This window comes from Panulirus ornatus, chromosome 37 (assembly GCF_036320965.1).
Source record: "Panulirus ornatus isolate Po-2019 chromosome 37, ASM3632096v1, whole genome shotgun sequence".
In the NCBI taxonomy this organism is placed as follows: Eukaryota; Metazoa; Arthropoda; class Malacostraca; order Decapoda; family Palinuridae; genus Panulirus; species Panulirus ornatus.
Window position 1 is genome coordinate 7,191,818 of NC_092260.1, and position 18,411 is coordinate 7,210,228.

Here is an 18,411-nt window from a genome sequence, read left to right on the forward strand (position 1 = left end):
CCCCATCAGACTTACTGTAAGAAAATGTATAGACAGATCTAATAATCCTTTTGTAAATAATCGTGTGCTGTTGTAAAGTTAAAGACAACTTCAGCATCATCATTTTACACCACCAGTCATACACTCCGTTCACAGATCACCTAAGGCACCAATTCAACATTATATTGACGCAACTCGCATACAAAAATTTAAACCACAACTGATGCTAATAAATATTTACAGTCCACATGAATATTACAAAATGTTCACTTGCGTTGATCCTGTTTGTTCAATGTTCACTATTTAGCCATGAATACTGCAAAATATTTACTTGTAATGATCCTTCGTTCACAGTTCACTAGCTATACATTAATACTGCACAGTATTTCTGTGTTGGTTCACTAGTTACTCATGAATGCTGCAGAATATTTACTTGCAATAATCCTATTGGTTCACTGTATATTCACTTGTAATGATCCTGTGTTTTCTGTTAACTAGTCTTCCATGAATACTACAGAATACTCACTTGTAATGAACCTACTAGTTCACTAGTTACCCATGAGTACTACATAATATTCACTTGTAATGAACCTACTGATTCACTGTTCACTAGTTACGTATGAAGAAAGCTGAATATTCACTTATAACGATCCTGTCGGTTCACTGTTCACTAGTTAAATATTTGTAAATATCACTTAAACACTTGAAATGATCCTGACGTTTCAGTGTTCACTAGTTAAGCACTAGTTAAGCACTGCTGGTTCACTGTCCACTAAACAATTGCACTGATCCTGCTCGTTCACTGTTCACTAAAATTTTCTAATGATCCTATTGGTTCACTGTTCATAAACAATTGTAATGATCCTGTTGGTTCACTGATCAATTGTAATAAACCTGTTAGTTCTTTGTTTACAAAAAAAAAAATGAAATTCTGTTGGTTCACTATTCCTTGGTAAAATTATTTCACCGTTCACTACACACTTGCAAAGATCCTGTTTATTCAGAAGTTCATCACTTGTAATCATCCTGTTGGTTCTGTTCCCTAGTTAAATCCTGTTGATACACTGTTTACTATTTAGACACTTAATCCTGTTAGCTCACTGTTTACTAGTTAAGACACATCAACCGTGTTAGGTCACTGCTTACTAGTTGACAAATAAACACTGTTGGCTTAGTTTGCTAGTTAGACGCTTAATTCAGTTCTGTTAGTTCACTGTTCGCTAATTAAACACTTAAATCAATCCTGTTAGTTCACTGTTCACGAGTCACGCACGTAATAATCCCATTTGGCTCACTGTTAACTATGAAACACTTGTAAAGATCCTATTGGTTCTCTAATAAAACACACGTAGTAATGCAATGAGATTACTGTTCACTAGTCACACACTGTCTTGTGGGTTCAATGAAACTTTTAATGAACCTATCGAATCACTATTCATGACTTAAACACTTGTAATCATGTTATCGGTTTACTGCTCACTAATGAAACACTCGCAACGTTCCTGTTGCTTCTATGCTCAGTAGTTTAACACTTTTTGTAATCCTGCTAGTCTACTGCTCACTAGTTTTAATGAACCTGTCGCTTCAATTGTTCACTGGATTAACACTCGGAATGGTCCTGTTCGTTCACTGTTCACTAAACACTTGTAATGGTCCTGCTGATTCACTGTTCACTAAACATTTCCAATGGTTCAGTTGGCTCACTGTTAAATAAACAATTGTCATGGTCCTCTTGGTTCATTGTCCACTAAAAACTTATCAAGGTCCTATTGATTCACTGTTCACAAAACATAATGTTCCTGTTGGTTCACCAATCACTAAACACTCGTCATGGGCCTATCATTCAATGTTCACAAAACACTTGTAATGGTCCTGTGATTCACTGTTTACTAAACACTCGTCATAATCCTGTTGGTTCACTGTTCACTAAACACGCGTGTGAGTCAAAAAGAGCAGTAAATACCCCCTTTAAATATGTTTTCACGAAAGAAATCCAGTTAATGGAGAACAAACCGTTCTAAAACGCAGCACTTGAGGCATAATTTGTGATAAAGTTATTCAACTGCAAAACTTACCGAGTACTTTACCTTAGCAGCGTATCCTAGGCCATGTTCAGATCAAACTAAATTCATTACTTATAAGTGGATGCGATAACTACGTACGGCAACATTTTCAATTACAAACTTGTCAATATACCGGTATGTCCTATAGCTACAATTTACATAAATACTGATTAGATGTCTCCCCTTAAAAAGTGACAGGAGTCCATTTTTTTATCCTATGACCTTGACCTTTGACCTACCCCAATTCCTCCTCGTTTCTTACTTCAGTGACACCTGATACACCTACAAAAAAATAATCATGTCTAATAATTCTTAAATATCGTGTTCCTATGCAGACGGTTAGAAACATGGACAAAACCAAAAACTATCTCGACAAGAAGCTTGTCAACAACTGTGTCCCACCATCAAGTCGTTCACTCTGCTTATTCAGCTTCAATATCATCACATTTCACGTTTACTTCATCACCGTATTTATTGCACAATTTCATAAAACTTTACAAACTCATTACCACTCAAAAGTTCATTTTTGTTCTCAGATCACAACACTGCAAGTAATCGTAAAAACTGTTCGATCTTTAAAAAGAAATACACAATTTACAGCGCCATAATTAATATATTCTAATGACCGTTTAATGTTCTCCGTTTAATATCGACCAATTAAGTCATCCACAGTTGTGCCAAAACTTACCAACAATCACAAGAAAATGTATGGTTGGCCAGGAATTTAATCCTGAAGTAAAATAGCAAATAATGCTATTTAAATTTGCACAAACACTGATGACAACGTGGACCTCGAGATCAGGAGGGTAGGCCTACTGTAGCAGATGCAACGCTTACCTCGCCATGTTCCTCGCATCTTCCCTCGGGTGTGTTCTCCGGTAGGAAATATATCCTGAGTGAGACGAGAATTTGGCCAGATGAACGATCTTCCCACAGTAACTGAGCTTCTCCAACAGAAATGATGTCTTCTTCTTCCCAAATCTTCACGAAGAAAAATTCACCCAGAGACAAAATTCTCTGTTTCCCATGGAGCGTGTATTTGAACGCTTTGTAGAATGTGTAATTGCCGTGGTGGCCACAGGGAGACCCCACAAACTGAAAGAGAAAGAGAGGATAAATGCAACAACTATCGAAGCACTTATCCTTGGCTTGGCGCGGGCTTCACACACGAGCCAAGCACAAACCTGCTCTGCATTATCTCCAGCCAAACCCAAACCACCTTTTTGCTCTTTTCTCCCAATTTATGGCTCAAATGCGCACAGATTTTTCACATAACACAGCTGGTATATTTAGACACACGTTGGTACTGGTTACGAACCTGTATCTTGTGATTAGTCATTGTAAAACGGAAATTATTTGCACAGTATCTCTCACACACGCCACTCACATCGTCTACTTTGTATTTACTATAATTACGTGACGTCACAGGTTGATCCCGCGTGACGTCATTGAATAGGCGGAGCTTAGATGCGCACTCAAGGTAATGCAGCATAAACTTCTAAATAAATCTATCATACATTTTTCCTTATAAGAAATGATAAAAGTAAACTAGATTATCTACAATTTCTTATAGAATATTAATCTATATATTAATAGTAAAGATAATGTGAAATAATGTGTTTTTTGATAATAATAAACTTGCAAGTGTTCCATTACTTTTCCTCCCCTATCAGCTGATGATGTTTACAGTAACGTTTTGGTAGTGGTGCCACGTTAGTTATCTTTTGTATATACTGTTTTTCTTCGACTCCCTCCCTTTTTCTTCCTTTTTTCGTTGGCTTCTTCTATTCCATGTTGATTTTGACATCTGTGCTACACATAATTTGGCTATTTTTATCTTCCAAGGATGTACACTGTGAGTTGGGAAAACATCCTCGGTCCGAGGTAACATTCATTCATGTATATTGGTTTTAGGAGATATCGAACCAGAACAGGTTCGTCGTCTCATTAGTCCGCTACAGAGTTGGATCACCTCCCTATACTGGACCAAGCTAAGCTAACGTTGCGTTTGACGTGGGAATGTACCTTAACCAGTGAGACTAACTCACCCCACCCGAGCACTTCCTCTTATAGAACTTATGAAACAAGTGAAGCATTATCTTCAGTCCCAGTGTGTGTGTGTTTCCTTCCTGTCTAACTCTGTTAGCGTTATATTATCAATATGATAAAGTCTGGTGAAATTATCGTTATTTCGATTGCAAATTTTATTGGTAATAGTGTGTTTTTTCGTGTTTGCAAAGGTAGGTCAAACGTCATTTTGCTGTCAATTGTATTTTCGACATTTTTTTCCCCGATGCCAAGTCTGGGTCACGTTAATGTATGTTAAGGTTGGAGGGCAGAGCACTCATTTAGGGGTTTGGTAAGATTAATATGTTTGACTTTTAACCCAGAGCTGCCTGGCCAAGATGGTTGAGTTCTTGCAAGTATGACTTTCTGTATCAGAACTGATTTTTGTTGAAATCTAGATATTGGCACGAATTTTTCTTCTGGATGGAATGGCGTTAAGTCTAGTAATTAAGTGGATATAAAGGAAAATATACTAGTTAGCAAAACAGTATTAGACCCACTTGTGCTAACTTGGCAAAATAGGCATAGGCTATGTATAATTGTAATTTGCCTCACTAAGGCAGTATTTTGGTCTATTTTTTATAGATATGTTTGTACTCGTGTAATTCATTCAAATCTTGGGAGAAGATATTTTACTGTTGTGCTTTTATAATGTATAACCAAAGGAAATTTTTGATCGTCCATTATCAACCGTTGTGTACATTGAAGGACGTGGATGCACATGAAACTTAATATTGTTTACCATCTTCCAGAATAGTTTTATGAATTATCTCACTTACAGTGATACAAATGTACCTTCACTGTCTCACCTAGACAAACTTGACATGGGAAAGTGAGGGGAACGTTTCCTGATTTCATCCATATACATAGAAGGCATACTTTGACGATGCACTGGAAGTAAGATTTTACCATAGAAGTGTTGCAGAACTGAAATGGGTTTGGGAGAAATGCTTATGACTAGACTCCTTGCATGTAATATGAGTAATTAGACTGGCACTTCATGATGTGGAAGGGTAAAGGGGAAGAGTGGTTTGGGAATGTCTTGGGAGTAAAGTCAGGGGTTAGTGAGAGGACAAGAGCAAGGGAAGGAGTAGCATTACCCCTGAAACAGGAGTGGTGGGAGTATGTGATAGAGTGTAAGAAAATAAACTCTAGATTCATATAGGTAAAACTGAAAGTGGATGGAGAGTGATGGGTGATTATTGGTGCATATGCACCTGGGCATGAGAAGAAAGATCATGAGAGGCAAGTGTTTTGGGGGCAGCTGAATGAGTGTGTTAGTAGTTTTGATGCACAAGACTGGATTATAGTGATGGGTGATTTGAATGCAAAGGTGAGTAATGTGGCAGTTGAGGGAATTATTGGTGTACATGGGGTGTTCAGTGTTGTAAATGGAAATGGTGAAGAGCTTGTAGATTTATGTGCTGAAAAAGGACTGGTGATTGGGAATACTTGGTATAAAAAGAGAGATATACATAAGTATACTTATGAAAGTAGGAGAGATGGCCAGAGAGCGTAATTGGATTACGTGTTAGTTGATAGGCGCGCGGGAGAGAGACTTTTAGATGTTAATGAGTTGAGGGGTGCAACTGGAGGGATGTCTGATCTTTATCTTGTGGAGGCAAAGGTGAAGAGTTGTAGAGGTTTTCAGGAAAGAAGAGAGAATGTTGGGGTGAAAAGAGTGGTGAGAGTAAGTGAGCTTGGGAAGGAGACTTGTGTAAGGAAGTACCAGGAGAGACTGAGTACAGAATGGAAAAAGGTGAGAACAAAGAAGGTAAGGGGAGTGGGGGAGGAATGGGATGTATTTAGGGAAGCAGTGATGGCTTGTGCAAAAGATGCTTGTGGCATGAGAAGCATGGGAAGTGGGCAGATTAGAAAGGGTAGTGAGTGGTGGGATGAATAAGTAAGATTATTAGTGAAAGAGAAGAGAGAGGCATTTGGACGATTTTTGCAGGGAAATAATGCAGATGAGTGGGAGATGTATAAAAGAAAGAGGCAGGAGGTCAAGAGAAAGGTTCAAGAGGTGAAAAAGAGGGCAAATGAGAGTTGGGGTGACAGAGTATCATTGAATTTTAGGGAGAATAAAAGATGTTTTGGAAGGAGGTAAATAAAGTGCGTAAAACAAGGGAATAAATGGGAACTTGAGTGAAGGTGGCTAATGGGGAGGTGATAACAAGTAGTGGTGATGTGAGAAGGAGATGGAGTGAGTATTTTGAAGGTTTGTTGAATGTGTTTGATGATAGAGTGGCAGATATAGGGTGTTTTGGTCGAGGTGGTGTGCAAAGTGAGAGGATTAGGGAGAATGGTTTGGTAAACAGAGAGGAGGTAGTAAAATCTTTGTGGAAGATGAAAGCAGGCAAGGCAGCAGGTTTGGATGGTATTGCAGTGGGATTTATTAAAAAAGGGGGTGACTGTATTGTTGACTGGTTGGTAAGGTTATCTAATGTATATATGATTCATGGTGAGGTGCCTGAGGATTGGCGGAATGCTTGCATAGTGCCATTGTACAAAGGCAAAGGGGATATGAGTGAGTACTCAAATTACAGAGGTATAAGTTTGTTGAGTATTCCTGGGAAATTATATGGGAGGGTCTTGATTAAGAGGGTGAAGAGCATTGTGGTTTCAGAAGTGGTAGAGGATGTGTGGATCAGGTGTTTGCTCTGCAGAATGTACGTGAGAAATACTTAGAAAAGCAAATGGATTTGTATGTAGCATTTATGTATCTGGAGAAGGGATATGATAGAGTTGATAGAGATGCTCTATGGAAGGTATTAAGAATATATGGTGTGGGAGGCAGTTGTTAGAAGCAGTGAAAAGCTTTTATCGAGGATGTAAGGCATGTGTACGTGTAGGAAGAGAGGAAAGTGATTGGTTTTCAGTGAATGTTGGTTTGCAGCAGGGGTGTGTGATGTCTCCATGGTTGTTTAATTTGTTTATGGATGGGGTTGTTAGGGAGGTGAATGCAAGAAGTTTTGGAAAGAGGAGCAAGTATGCAGTCTGTTGTGGATGAGAGAGCTTGGGAAGTGAGTCAGTTGTTGTTCGCTGATGATACAGCACTGGTGGCTGATTCAGGTGAGAAACTGCAGAAGCTGGTGACTGAGTTTGGTAAAGTGTGTGAAAGACGAAAGCTGAGAGTAAATGTGATTAAGAGCAAGGTTGTTAGGTACTGTAGGGTTGAGGGACAAGTCAACTGGGAGGTAAGTTTGAATGGAGAAAAACTGGAGGAAGTGAGGTGTTTTAGATATCTGGGAGTGGATTTGGCAGCAGATGGAATGATGGAAGCAGAAGTCAATCATAGGGTGGGGGAGGGGGCGAAAGCTTTGGGAGCATTGAAGAATGTGTGGAAGTCGAGAACATTATCTCGGAAAGCAAAAATGGGTATGTTTGAATGAATAGTGGTTCCAACAATGTTATATGGTTGCGAGGTGTTGGCTATAGATAGAGTTGTGCAGAGGAGGGTGGATGTGCTGGAAATGAGATATTTGAGGACAATATGTGGTGTGAGGTAGTTTGATCGAGTAAGTAATAATAGGGTAAGAGAGATGTGTGCTAATAAAAGGAGAGAGCAGAAGAGGGTGTTTTGAAATGGTTTGGTCACATAGAGGTGGAGGGAACGAGGAGAAGTGGGAGACCAAATTGGAGGTGGAAAGATGGAGTGAAAAAGATTTTGAGTGATCGGGGCCTGAACATGCAGGAGGGTGAAAGGCATGCAAGGAATAGAGTGAATTGGAATGATGTGGTATACCAGGGTCGACGTGCTGTCAATGGATTGAACCAGGGCATGTGAAGCATCTGGGGTAAACCATGGAAAGTTCTGTGGGACCTGGATGTGTAAAGGGAGCTGTGGTTGCAGTGCATTATACATGACAGCTAGAGACTGAGTGTAAAGGAATATGGCCTTTGTTGTCTTTTCCTAGCGCTACCTCGTGCGTATGTGGGGGAAGGGGGTTGTTATTTCATGTATGGCGGGGTGGCGATAGGAATGAATAAAGGCAGACAGTATGAATTATGTACATATATATATATATATATATATATATATATATATATATATATATATATATATGTCTTTGTGTATATATATGTATATGTTGAGATGTATAGGTATGTATATTTGCGTGTGTGGACATATATGTATACACATGTGTCTGTGTGTGGGTCGGGCCATTCTTTCGTCTGTTTCCTTGCACTACCTCGCTAATGCGGGAGACAGCGACAAAGTGAAAAAAAAAGGAATAGATAATAGTGGGGAGGGTACAAATATTGGAAAATGTTAGGTTGATGTAATAGTTGGTAAACAACTTCCATATCAACAAAACCTCCAATCTCCCGTAGAAGCTGAGATTATTGTAGAAATACAATACATTAGAGTTGTATGCTGCTAAAGGATGGGTGGTGGTGTATCTAGTTGCTGTGTCGAATGTTTATATTTTTGGAGCAACCCTTGAATCTGCTTCTTATATGTTGATCCTAATATTGAAAATCTGGTCAAGTTTTGGCTGCTGTTTTAAGTTTGCTTTGAATTTTATGGCAATATGAATACATATAAGATAAACCACAGAAATATTGCTAAGAACGACACCAAAAAGCCTATAATGCTTCAGCTCATGATAGTCTTCTTATACAAAAACAAATTGATGTGAGCAGATGTGACATATGGTTAATATAGATTTAAAAAATGCATTGAATAAAAACCACACCCTAGAAACGAGTAGAATAGTTGTAGATATGACTGCTTAGATCAATGTCTATACCTAGACAGAATGTTCATTAATGTTTCTTAAAAATATCTTTTGTTAGAAATTGTCTGATATATAAAAGGTTGGTTATTCCCAGTTTAGAACTAGGAAAGCTGAAAGTATTCTTTCTAAATTCATGAACTCTGGGAATATATGATACTCAATAAAATCTCATACTGATCTCTGAGGTAACTCATTCAGAGCATTACCATTGAACACATTACACACATCATTTGGTTGCAACTGATTTACTCTCTACTCTACTGGTACATGCTGACTTTCTGAGCCTTTTCGGCTCCTGTGTGTATAGTAGGGTTTATACCTAATATGAATATGATAACTTTATTTTTTGCCAGTTGCAAGTGAGACTTTGATCTCACAGTAAGTTTGCAGTAACATGAGCAAGAATAATGTGACTGAATAAAATTAGAAGCAAGTAACTTGTTTGTTTTGAAATCAAAATCCCTACAGATTTTGTGGAAAAATTCAATCGTAACACATTTAAGAACAGCATTATAGGCAGGATTATCTCCTGAAATGGATTGGTCTAGTCACATCTGCCTCTATTTTTCACTGGTCTGACTCTGTATCATTACTATGAAGCCTACCTGTCTCTGATGTAATCTTTTCTTTGAAGCAAACATAGTATTTACCCAGCTAATCCATCAACTGCTCGTGTAAAGACTCACATTCACTATTGAGTGTTGCCTCTTTCTCTGATATTCCCTTCCATGATACAAGACGTGCTAATTTATCCACTTATAGCAGAACCTTACATTTGACAACTGCTGACATAACATTGAAATACATTAGAATTAGCATTAGATGCAGAGACAATACTTGGAGGTACAACACTCACCCAACAAAGTACCATTGAAATCAATCACTTGCTTATGATCAGTTAGGTATGACAAGAACCAGGACTCTGAGTCACCAACCATAAGTTTCAGCTTTTCCTGTATGGAAAGAAAAGAAAAGATAAAAAACAATACAGAATACCTAATGAACAAAGACTGTCATACTCCAATTGAATGATATGAACAAACACTACGAAACATCAGTTTTCTCCTCCAGAAGGTTGATGAGATGGATTGTGCAGACTTTCAAGACAAGGGAAGAAAAACCAGTGTTGATACTGCTAAGGCATTAATTCTTTTATCATTTTGTGGAGTTCTAACATCACTCTACACGGCAGACAAATTTGCAGAATTAGAAAGCGTTCATAGATATAACTTTGTAAAGGAAATGAATTAACAGGGAATAACTGACATTACCAAGGCTGTACTGTCTGAAGTACATAGAATATAGGTAAATTGCCATCTATTCCTAGAAAATCCTAGAAGGCATGGTTTCCAACTTGCACTCCAAAATAACTAACTACTGGCATGAAGGATGACTGTAAAATACTATCTTTGAGATGAAAAGCAATATCCACAAAAAGAGACAACACCATAAACATCCTGGGCTTGAGACTTCAAAACATTGCCTGCAATCATTAGAAACACTATGGAAATAGTTTAAGAGTGCCCTGGACAGATATTTACAAACTATAACAAACCATCACGGCTGTGGAAGCTACTTGGGCCTGAGGGCTGCAACTTCCAACAGCGTGGCTAACCATCGACTCAACCCAATAGCCTGTGCCCATCCCAGGCTGTAGGGATAGAAGACCTCCTGAAGACTTCATCTACATCTCATGCTAAGAGCTTTGGATTTTAAGGACATCATGATTAATTGTGTCAAGTGCTCTGTGTAGTTCAAGCATAATTTCATACTCATGTAGTTTCTGTTGTTGTGCTCCACCCCAATGCATTTACTAAAGTTGCTTACCTGTTCTTGTTAGTGGGGAGTAAGAGGAAATCTTATAGTTTCCCCATATCTGAGGTCAAATATGGATCTTACACAAGTCCAATATGTTTATCATATTTTGACTTTCAGGACATATTTGTTGCTGTTGCTATGCTCTAACTGATTATATTCCAGTATTTAATAGTTTTTACTGGAAACCAGTTTCCTTGGAGACTTACATTTCAATGTTCTGAGTGGTCCAATTTTGATAAGTGGCCATGCACTATTCAAAAACTATAATGAAAAATCTGCAGCAATGTACATCCTTATGGATATGCAGAAATATATAGACTTAAGTCATGCCTCCTGTTTACCTTCTGTCTTTTAAGGGTCTGGGGTCTAGATCACTGATTTTTTTTTTTTTTAATAATGCAGTATTCTAGGGAACAACTGCCCAGGGTGGTAATACTGTCCTGACTGAGGAGCTTTAAAGTGGTACCCAGAACCATCTTACATTCTCCATGTCAGGGTTGCTGGTCTTACTTTCTGTCTCATCAAAATGGGATTACTGGGCTACTCGCATCATCTTTTTACGAGCACCATACACCCACTCAAACCTTGCTTATTACTATTACTTTTTTCACATAAGTACTCTTGCCAATTCCTGTCTACTCAAACATTTATAAGTATCATCATGACAGAGTCCGTCAAACCTATGGCCCCAAGTCCATGGCATCATGGGGTGCTAAGAATCCCCGGGTTTCTGCCTGACTCTGCTGCCAATGAGAGGGAGGGCTCTGGCATTAGTAGTACTGGCCCCTCCCATGATCTTTCCTTCTCCATTAGACTTTCCTCTTTTTCTATTCACTATACCAGCATTTGTGGTCTGTCTAGTAACCTCTCCTCAGTTGAACACTATGGGTCTAGTACCTCTCCTAATATCTTACTTCTCTGTGAGACACATTTGTGTAACCTCCACTTTCATGGTTCCAGTTCAAAGGTGGTGTTTGTTCTTTTTCCAGCATCAACACACCTGTTGCATGCTTCAAGGACCTTCAGTCCCCAAACTTTGATTTTATGTGGTTCAAGGTCAGTCTCCTGGCTACTACACTCTTCCTCTGTTTCACCTATTGCTCTTCTAATTCTACTAATTTCTATCCTTCTCTGACTTTCTCAGTCCAGTAATGAGACTGTGATATCCTCTCAGCTGCAAGCCGAGATCCTCCACCTCGAGGATTTCAACATTCACCATTGGGAATGGTTGAATTCCTCCCATGCAGATGGTGGAGGGGTTGAAGCCCTCATATTCTCCATCCTTAGTGATTTAGAGCAAATTATCTCTCACCCTACCCATATTCGTGACTACTGTGATCACTCTCCTAATATTCTGGATTTGTTTTCACCACTAGTCCATCCCACTATAAATACACAATATCACCCCCAGTTGGTTCATTTGATCACACTCTCATAATTGTATCTATTCTAAAGGCACCTCAACAAAGTTGACTGGAATAACTTATGTAACTTCTTTTCTAACTTTTCTTAGGTAAATTGCTGTCTCTTATATGGTGATGCTTCTGACTCTGCCTTACACATAGCAGAGGTTATTCTTGCTGGAATGGAAGCATTTAAAATCCTCATCCTCCAAGATGACCTCTTCATCCAGTCCATTGTTCAACTGTTCCTGTTCTGAAGCCATTCTGACAAGGGATCAGGCATATCAGGCTTGGAAAGACTCTCCTTCCTCTGGCTCCCATTCAGCTTTTATCACTGCCAGTAATCAGTGCAAGCTCAGCATCCATGAGCTGAAGCATTCCTTCATTCAAAGGAAGTGCGAGAATCTCTCCTTGTCATCCACTGATAGGTCTTTCTGGTCTTTAGCTAAGGGCATCTCTAACAACTTCTGATGCTCTACCTTTCCTTCACTTTTCCATTCTGAGATCACTGTAACTGTCCGTCCCATAGACACAGCAACTCTCTTTGTTTCCTGTTTCTCCTCTAACTCCACCATGGATGACTTTAACATTCCTTCACCCCCTGATGCTCCTCTTACTAATCTTATGCCTCTTACCATAATCTCTTTTTGGGCCAACAGAAAAGTGTTTCTTTCTCTGGACACAATCAAGGCTTATGGTGCTGATGGCATCCATCCCCATGCACTGAAAAAGTGTGCCTTTGAACTTGAACCTGTGCTTACTCATCTATTATATTTCTGCTTAAAAACCAAAAATTTTCCTTCTTGGAAACATGGATTGATACATCCTGTCTTTAAGAACGGTGACCATTTTAATCCCTCTAATTATCATCCTATTGCTTTGACATCTATCACTTTCAGAGTCTTTGAATACCTCCTCAACTCCCATATCCTTAAACACCTCAGAAGTCACACTCTTCTCTCTGAGCACTGGTATAGTTTCCGTAAGGCAAGATCCACTGATGGTATTCTTTCCTGTCATACTAATGTCTGGTTTTGGATAGTAAAGTGTAGTTGCCCTTGACAGGGTGTGGCATTGGGGTCTCATCTCTTAGCTCCCCTCTTTTAGCTTCCCTCCCTCACTATGCTCCTTTATATCTAGCTTCCTCTCCGGCCAGTTTATCTCTGTGGTTGTTGTGGATCAGCCTTCCCCCTTTTCTCCATCAACAGCAGTGCCCCCTAAAGGTTCTGTCCTATCCCCTACACTTTTCCTCCTTTTTTCAATGATTTCCTCGCCTCCTTAAATAATCCATACACTCATATGCTGATGACTCAACACTGCATTCATCCACATCCTTCAATTCTGCTCCTTCTTTTCTCACTCAATCTGCATCTCATCTTGATACAGCTTCCTCAGTAAACTCTGACTCTGACTTGGACATTATATCTCAGTGGGTAAGACAAAATCTTGTTAAGTTTAATGCCTCCAAGACCCAATTTTTACCTATATCTCTATTGAAAACTTCTCACAACTCTACTCTCTCCTTTGACATTTCTATAATTTCACCTCTTTACTCAATGAACATAGTACTCATCCACTTTTTCTTAGTAACCCATGGTGCATTACAGGAATAGCTAAGTCTGCCTGTAAGAAACTGTGTGTCTTGTTTAGATGTTGAAACATCTTCTCTAATGAACAGTTGCTCTGTTTATATAAGCGATTGCTTTGTCCTTGTAGGGAGTACTGCTCTCACATATGAGGTAAGCTTACTTGACAGAGTTTTGAAAGCAATCTGACTTGTAAACTGTTCCAGGCTAACTTCCAGGCTTGACTCCCCTGCCCTATGCTGCAATGTTAGTTCCTTTTTCTTTTTCTGTGTGTATAACTTTGGTTTTTGCTCTCGAGAGCTGGGAGCTTTTGTCCCTCACCACTAGCTAGACTACGCAGTACTCAGCATGTTGCTGCGTCACGTGAATATTGTGTGGCTATTGGCAACTCCAGGGTGGGTCGTTTTGATACCTGCTTTTTTCCCTACATCTCAAAGCTTTGTAAGTCTCTGCCATCTTATGTTTTCCCAATAACTATGACCTGGCACATCCAACTTTCTCCAAAATTTGTAAATACTTTCCCTTATCTTTTTTTTTGTTTCATAATTTTCTAGATATTTCAGTTAAGGCCTGGCCTTGATAGGGACTTTTGTCCATGACTGGAGACATAGAAAAAAAAGTGGAACCAACGATTATAAATATTTATCTATATATTTATTTTCCTTTGTTGCTGTCTCCTGCGTTAGCGAGGTAGCGCAAGGAAACAGACGAAAGAATGGCCCAACCCACCGACATACACATATAAATAAATTCACCTCCACACACACAAATATACATACCTATACATCTCAACATATACATATATATACACACTCAGACATATACATATATATACATGTACATAATTCATGCTGTCAGCCTTTATTCACTCCCATCGCCACCCCACCACACATGAAATAACAACCCCCTCCCCCCTCATGTGTGCGAGGTAGCACTAAGAAAGGACAACAAAGGCCACATTCATTCACACTCAGTCTCTAGCTGTCAGGTAATAATGCACCGAAACCACAGCTCCCTTTACACATCCAGGGCCCACAGAATTTTCCATGGTTTACCCCAGACGCTTCACATGCCCTGGTTCAATCTATTGACAGCACGTCGACCCCAGTATACCACATTGTTCCAATTCACGCTATTCCTTGCACACCTTTCACCCTCCTGCATGTTCAGGCCTCGATCACTCAAAATCTTTCTCACTCCATCTTTCCACCTCCAATTTGGTCTCCCACTTCTCCTCGTTCCCTCCACCTCTGACACATATATCCTCTTGGTCAATCTTTCCTCATTCATTCTCTCCATGTGATCAAACTATTTCAAAACACCCTCTTCTACTCTCTCAACCACACTCTTTCTATTACCACACATCTCTCTTACCCTATTATTACTTACTTACTTACTCGATCAAACCACCACACACCACATATTGTCCTCAAACCTCTCATTTTCAGCACATCCACCTTCCTCTGCACAACTCTATCCACAGCCCACGCCTCGCAACCATGTAACATTGTTGGAACCACTATTCCTTCAAACATACCCATTTTTGCCCTCCGAGATAATGTTCTCGACTTCCACACATTCTTCAACTCTCCCAGGACTTTCGCCCCCTCCCCCACCCTATGATTCACTTCTGCTTCTAAGGTTCCATCTGCTGCCAAATCCACTCCCAGATATCTAAAACACTTCACTTCCTCCAGTTTTTCTCCATTTAAACTTACCTCCCAATTGACTTGTCTTTCAACCCTACTGTACTTAATAACCTTGCTCTTATTCACATTTACTCTCAGCTTTCTTTTTGCACACATTTTACCAAACTCAGTCATCAGCTTCTGCAGTTTCTCACCCGAATCAGCCACCAACGCTGTATCATCAGCGAACAACAACTGACTCACTTCCCAAGCTCTCTCATCCACAACAGACTGCATACTTGCCCCTCTTTCCAAAACTCTTGCATTCACCTCCCTAACAACCCCATCCGTAAGCAAATCAAACAACCATGGATACATCACACACCCCTGCTGCAAACCTACATTCACTGAGAACCAATCACTTTCCTCTCTTCTTACACGTACACATGCCTTACATCCTTGATAAAAACTTTTCACTGTTTCTAACAACTTGCCTCCCATACCATATATTCTTAGTACCTTCCACAGAGCATCTCTAACAACTCTATCATATGCCTTCTCCAGATCCATAAATGCTACATACAAATCCATTTGCTTTTCTAAGTATTTCTCAGTTGCATTCTTCAAAGCAAACACCTGATCCACACATCCTCTACCACTTCTGAAACCACACTGCTCTTCCCCAATCTGATGCTCTGTACATGCCTTGACCCTCTCAATCAATACCCTCCCATATAGTTTCCTAGGAATACTCAACAAACTTATACCTCTGTAATTTGGGCACTAACTTTTATCCCTTTTGCCTTTGTACAATGGGACTATGCAAGCATTCCTTCAATCCTCAGGCACCTCACCATGAGTCATACATACATTGAATAACCTTACCAACGAGTCAACAATACAGTCACCCCCTTTTTTGATAAATTCCACTGCAATACCATCCAAACCCGCTGCCTTGTCAGCTTTCATCTTCTGCAAAGCTTTTACTACCTCTTCTCTGTTTACCAAATCATTTTCCGTAACTCTCACTTTGCACATCACCTTGACCAAAACACCCTATATCTGCCACTCTATCCATCAAACACATTCAACAAATCTTCAAAATACTCACTCCATCTCCTTCTCACATCACCACTACTTGTTATCATCTCCCCATTTGCCCCCTTCACTGAAGTTCCCATTTGTTCCTTTGTCTTATGCACTTTATTTACCTCCTTCCAAAACATCTTTTTATTCTCCCTAAAATTTAATGATACTCTCTCACCCCAACTCACATTTGCCGTCTTTTTCACCTCTTGCACCTTTTTCTTGACCTCCTGCCTCTTTCTTTTATACATCTCCCACTCATCTGCATTATTTCCCTGCAAAAAATCGTCTAAATGCCTCTCTCTTCTCTTTCACTATTAATGTTACTTCTTCATCCCACCACTCACTTCCCTTTCTAATCTGCCCACCTCCCACGCTTCTCATGCCACAAGCATCTTTTGCGCCAGCCATCACTGCTTCCCTAAATACATCCCATTCCTCCCCCACTCCCCTTACCTCCTTTGTTCTCACCTATTTCTGTTCTGTATTCAGTCTCTGCTGGTACTTCCTCACACAAGTCTCCTTCCAAAGTTCACTTACTCTCACCACTCTTTTCACCCCAACATTCTCTCTGCTTTTCTGAAAACCTCTACAAATCTCCCTCCAGTTGCACCTCTCAGCACATTAACCTCCAAGAGTCTCTCTTTCGCATGCCTATCAATTAACACGTAATCCAATAGCGCTCTCTGGCCATCTTTCCTACTTACATACATATACTTATGTATATCTCTCTTTTTAAACTAGATATTCCCAATCACCAGTCCTTTTTCAGCACATAAATCTACAAGCTCTTCGCCATTTCCATTTACAACACTGAACACCCCATGTACACCAATTATTCCCTCAACTGCCACGTTACTCACCTTTGCATTCAAATCACCCATCACTATAACCTGGTCTTGAGCATGAAAACTACTAACACACTCACTAAGCTGCTCCCAAAACACTTGCTTCTCATGATCTTTCTTCTCATTCCCAGGTGCATATGCACCAATAATCACCCATCTCTCTCCATCCACTTTCAGTTTTATCCATATCAATCTAGAGTTTACTTTCTTACACTGTATCACATACTCCCACCACTCCTTTTTCAGGAGTAGTGCTACTCCTTCCCTTGCTCTTGTCCTCTCACTTACCCCTGACTTTGCTCCCAAGACATTCCCAAACCACTCTTCTCCTTTACCCCTTAGCTTCGTTTCACTCAGAGCCAAAACATTCAGGTTCCTTTCCTCGAGCATACCACCTATCTCTCCTTTTTTCTCATTTTGGTTACATCTACACACATTTAAACACCCAAATCTGAGCCTTCGAGGAGGATGAGCACTCCCTGTGTGACTCCTTCTTCTGTTTCCCCTTTTAGAAAGTTAAAATACAAGGAGGGGAGGGTTTCCAGCCCACTGCTCCCATCCCCTTTATATTATATAAGTTGTATAGATTATATATTTCTATAATTTATATAATTTATATAATATGAATTATATAACTTATATAATATAAATTTTATAATTTATTTAATATAAATTATATAATTTATATAATATAAATTATATAATTTATATAATATAATATAGATATTCATTTATGTGTACGTGTAGGAAGAGAGGAAAGTGATTGGTTCTCAGTGAATGTAGGTTTGCGGCAGGGGTGTGTGATGTCTCCATGGTTGTTTAATATGTTTATGGACGGGGTTGTTAGGGAGGTAAATGCAAGAGTTTTGGAAAGAGGGGCAAGTATGAAGTCTGTTGGGGATGAGAGAGCTTGGGAAGTGAGTCAGTTGTTGTTCGCTGATGATACAGTGCTGGTGGCTGATTCATGTGAGAAACTGCAGAAGCTGGTGACTGAGTTTGGTAAAGTGTGTGGAAGAAGAAAGTTAAGAGTAAATGTGAATAAGAGCAAGGTTATTAGGTACAGTAGGGTTGAGGGTCAAGTCAATTGGGAGGTGAGTTTGAATGGAGAAAAACTGGAGGAAGTGAAGTGTTTTAGATATCTGGGAGTGGATCTGGCAGCGGATGGAACCATGGAAGCGGAAGTGGATCATA

General features: G+C 39.6%; 1 protein-coding gene and 1 long non-coding RNA gene across 3 annotated transcripts in view; one reads left to right on the forward strand and one right to left on the reverse strand.

The window, feature by feature from the left end:
• Positions 1 to 3,453, reverse strand: part of LOC139760475 (AT-rich interactive domain-containing protein 5B-like) — a 477,243-nt gene extending 473,790 nt beyond the window's left edge. For both annotated transcript variants that reach the window (XM_071683752.1, XM_071683753.1), the window contains exons 1-2: positions 3,361 to 3,453; positions 2,880 to 3,137 (exon numbers count right to left, since the gene is read on the reverse strand). In XM_071683752.1, the coding sequence (XP_071539853.1) occupies positions 2,880 to 3,137; positions 3,361 to 3,381 (279 nt within the window). In that variant the 5' untranslated portion in view covers positions 3,382 to 3,453. The remainder of the gene's footprint in view (positions 1 to 2,879; positions 3,138 to 3,360) is intronic.
• A 264-nt stretch (positions 3,454 to 3,717) lies between these two features.
• The window catches only part of LOC139760476 (uncharacterized), a 59,535-nt gene continuing 44,841 nt past the window's right edge, over positions 3,718 to 18,411 (forward strand). The window contains exon 1 of the long non-coding RNA XR_011715352.1: positions 3,718 to 3,754. This is a non-coding gene — a long non-coding RNA (uncharacterized lncRNA). The remainder of the gene's footprint in view (positions 3,755 to 18,411) is intronic.